Below are 3,474 nucleotides of genomic sequence, written 5' to 3' on the forward strand. Positions count from 1 at the left end.
CAGCTTCTGAGAGTACAGGCAATGCAGGGATTTTCCATTACAACGGTGCCAGAGACCAAAGGACAAACACATTTTTAAAAAAGCAACCAAATTCTGCCCATTGATTTTTATCAGGACGCTGAAATCCTATGAAAAGACTGTGGTCACGTGCCGATTTGGAAACTAGCAGAAAAGTTATCCCCAAAAAAAACGTTATCCACGAGAGCCTCCTCCCCTTCCAAAAAAAAAAAAAAAGGCAATACGTCCACCAACTATTTATTAAGTTCAGCACGTAAATTTCTCATCTTGCCTTTCTACTTACCAAGTTGGAAGAAAAAAGGGAACGCGATCGTGAAACGTTAGCCAGCGCCTGAATCAGATAATGCCCCCAAACCTCCTGCAGCCTCTAACATTGGCTTTACTTTCCGAATTCCTCACCCAAGTGGTCATAAGACATCGAGCAAACACGTTCTGCTTAGGTGGAACTTCAGAGGTCGCCAAAATCAAGTCGTGGGAGCGCCTTTGTTTTCCCTACATTAATCACTCGGGTGTAGGATTTGGTTTGGGGACTGTGGATGTGCTTCCCGGAGTGGTTGGGGAAAGGCTGGCGTGTACGTGTGTTCCCAGGTGACTGGGTGTATTTCTCCGTGTGTATGTGCACGGGTGTCCGGGCTTTTGTATCTCCCTCTCTCCAGTGTTTGTGTGCGTCCCTGTGTGTGTTTCCGTGTGTCCCTCTCCCCAAAGGTGTGGGGACCCGTCTTTCCTCCTGCGTCAGACAGCAGGCAGGGAGACAACCAGCCGTCCTCGCTCCCGGGGCGGCCTTGTGACCCGCGCTAGCCCCGCGCGCACCGCACCCCGCCCCAGCTGCCCGAGGCCCTAGCCGCCCCCTCAGACCCCGACACCCGCGCGCTCCGCCCGGCCCCGAAGGAGTCCCGAGTCCCGCTCACCTCGCGGCCACACGGAAGACGAACCGGGAGCTCTGGGCCGGCCCGTCTGGGTGCAATGAGGGCAGAGAGAGGGTCGGGGACCTGCACAGCAGGAGGCAGCGGCGGTAGCGCAGCCAGGTTCCAGGTCCAGCTGCTCCCGTCCAGCGCGGAGGGAACAACATGGCGACGGGCCGGGGCGGGGCGAGGGGAAAAGCAGGGCGGGGCCCCGGGAGGCGGGGCCTGGAAGGCGGGGTCCCGCGGCCCAGGCCCTGGGAGTGGGGCCCGTGGGAGGTGGAACCGAGGCAGGCGGGGCCTGAATCGTGCTTTTCCTTTGGGTCGATTGCTCCTCAAGTGTCCCCCCGTCTGCGTTCGGGCGAGAGCGAGTACGAAATAACTGTCATTTTGAAAAGTTTACGTAAAGTGGAAATAACCAGACCTCATGAGCACAGTCACAGGATGTCGTGATTTCAATGATAGAAACGACTAGGCAAACGGACAAAGAACAAACAGGTAGATGAAAAATGAAAACAGTTGTGATATTGTGGAAAACAAGAACTTTTAAATGAAGCTATTAAAACTTTCCTTTAATCTTGTTAAAATACTGCCTCTGTCATCTCTAAATAGAAAGCGATGGTGCAAAAGTGGTACTGGAGAAGCTCTCCTTAAGTCCTTGCTTTATGTGTGAAGTTGAGTGCATGAATCCTATGATACAGAACCCTGCAAGTGGGAGGGACTCATAGTGACATCTCAATACATTTAATTTGTTTGTGATTTAGTTTGTTTATCAGAAAACCAAATACTGCATGTTCTCACTTATAAGTAGAAGCTAAATGATGCGAACGCATGGTCACATAGGAACAACAGACACCAGGGCCCACTTGAGGGTGGAGGGTATGAGGAGGAAAAGGAGCAGGAAAAAAACTAGGTATCAGGTACTATGCTTATTACCTGGGTAACTAAATAATCTGTACACCAAGCCCTCGCAACAGGCAGTTTACCTACATGACAAACCTGCACATGTACCCCTAAACCTAAAATAAAAGTTTTTTAAAAAAGATTTAGTCTGTTTATTTTCCAAGACAAAGATCTCACTTTTATGATGTTGGGGCTCACAACAATTTAAATAATCTCCAGCTCTCTGGGGAGTCATTTTCAGGTAATGACTTTTCATTCAGCACTAGAAAGGTCATATTTGAGAAAGTTTCTCACAAATTAAAAAGGCAATTTTAGAATGCTTCTGAAAACAACACATAAGCTTAAATATTTTTTTTCTCATAAACAGAAATCTGTTTCTTATCTGCAGGTCATTTCCCCAAGGAAATATGTATAAACGTTTATAAAATACAAATCTGTTAAATTGGAGGGAAGAAGAGATATACATTATCGTTTTTAAAACACACATTAAAAGTACACCATAAAACATTGTATATGAATATTAGAGTTAATTTTCCAATAGAAAAAAAGTTATGTACCTTGGGCCAAATTGCAACAAGCAATCCACAGGATAATTAAAGAAATGCTACCTGAAAATCATACATCCTAACCATAGTCAAAGAGTGATAAAATAGGAGTTTATCTGTGCAACTGCTAATACCAACTAGCTATTAACAAGTGATCTCATGAAATTATTGTATTTTGAGTTAAAGTAAACCTTGACAAACCCAACAGCTTTCATAAAAAATGTTCTAAGAAGGTCCCATGAGTGACTCTTAGGCTGTTCCAAAATGTAAGAAGGCATTCAAACATATTTGAGTGTAGCTTATAGTACCTTAAGAAAGAATAAGAAAAGTTACTTTCTCTAAAGTTACTATCAGTTGGATACTAGCCAACTGACATTTAAGAATGTGAGTATATTCTGGTCTCTTCCACCATTCACTTCTTAAACACATTTCTATGTCAGTGCAAGAGTGGGTTAAAAGATTTTTCTCTGAAGGGCAAGTTTGGGGATTTTGTTGTTGGATGTGTGTGGTTGGTAAGCTGATGCAAGTTGGATAAACAGTTGCTATCTCTCTTGCTCCATAAACTTGTTCCTTGATGAAAACATTAAAGAACTAACCTAGTTTGACTCCCTTCATCTCACGAAGATTTTCATCTTTATATTCTGTAAACACCAATGCATCACTCACGGGAGAGAAAGAGGCCAAGGTTGCTATGCATAAATGATTCTTTTATTTAAATGACACCTACTTATTACTATGAGTCCTGGGAGTTAATACCCCATCTCAAGCTGGAGACTGAAAGAAATCACTTCTGGCATCTCTGATGAAAAGCTACAAGTGGGCTGGGCGCGGTGGCTCAAGCCTGTAATCCCAGCACTTTGGGAGGCCGAGACGGGTGGATCACGAGGTCAGGAGATCGAGACCATCCTGGCTAACACGGTGAAACCCCGTCTCTACTAAAAAAATACAAAAAAAACTAGCTGGGCGAGGTGGCCGGCGCCTGTAATCCCAGTTACTCGGGAGGCTGAGGCAGGAGAATGGCGTGAATCCGGGAGGCGGAGCTTGCAGTAAGCTGAGATCCGGCCACTGCACTCCAGCCTGGGCGACAGAGCGAGACTCCGTCTCAAAAA

General features: G+C 45.7%; 1 protein-coding gene across 2 annotated transcripts in view; it reads right to left on the minus strand.

The window, feature by feature from the left end:
• RAB9A (RAB9A, member RAS oncogene family) overlaps positions 1-1,118 on the minus strand; it is a 22,471-nt gene extending 21,353 nt beyond the window's left edge. The window contains exon 1 of one of the 2 annotated variants that reach the window (XR_001881187.1): positions 927-1,118. Coding sequence is in view for 1 of the 2 variants with exons in the window: in XM_017849766.1 (XP_017705255.1) it covers positions 927-1,087 (161 nt within the window). In the remaining variant the exon portion in view is untranslated. The remainder of the gene's footprint in view (positions 1-926) is intronic. The other variant, XM_017849766.1, reaches the window with a different exon arrangement.
• Positions 1,119-3,474: the final 2,356 nt, after the last annotated feature.

This window comes from Rhinopithecus bieti, unplaced genomic scaffold (genome assembly GCF_001698545.2).
Source record: "Rhinopithecus bieti isolate Rb0 unplaced genomic scaffold, ASM169854v2 scaffold_62, whole genome shotgun sequence".
Classification (NCBI taxonomy): Eukaryota; Metazoa; Chordata; class Mammalia; order Primates; family Cercopithecidae; genus Rhinopithecus; species Rhinopithecus bieti.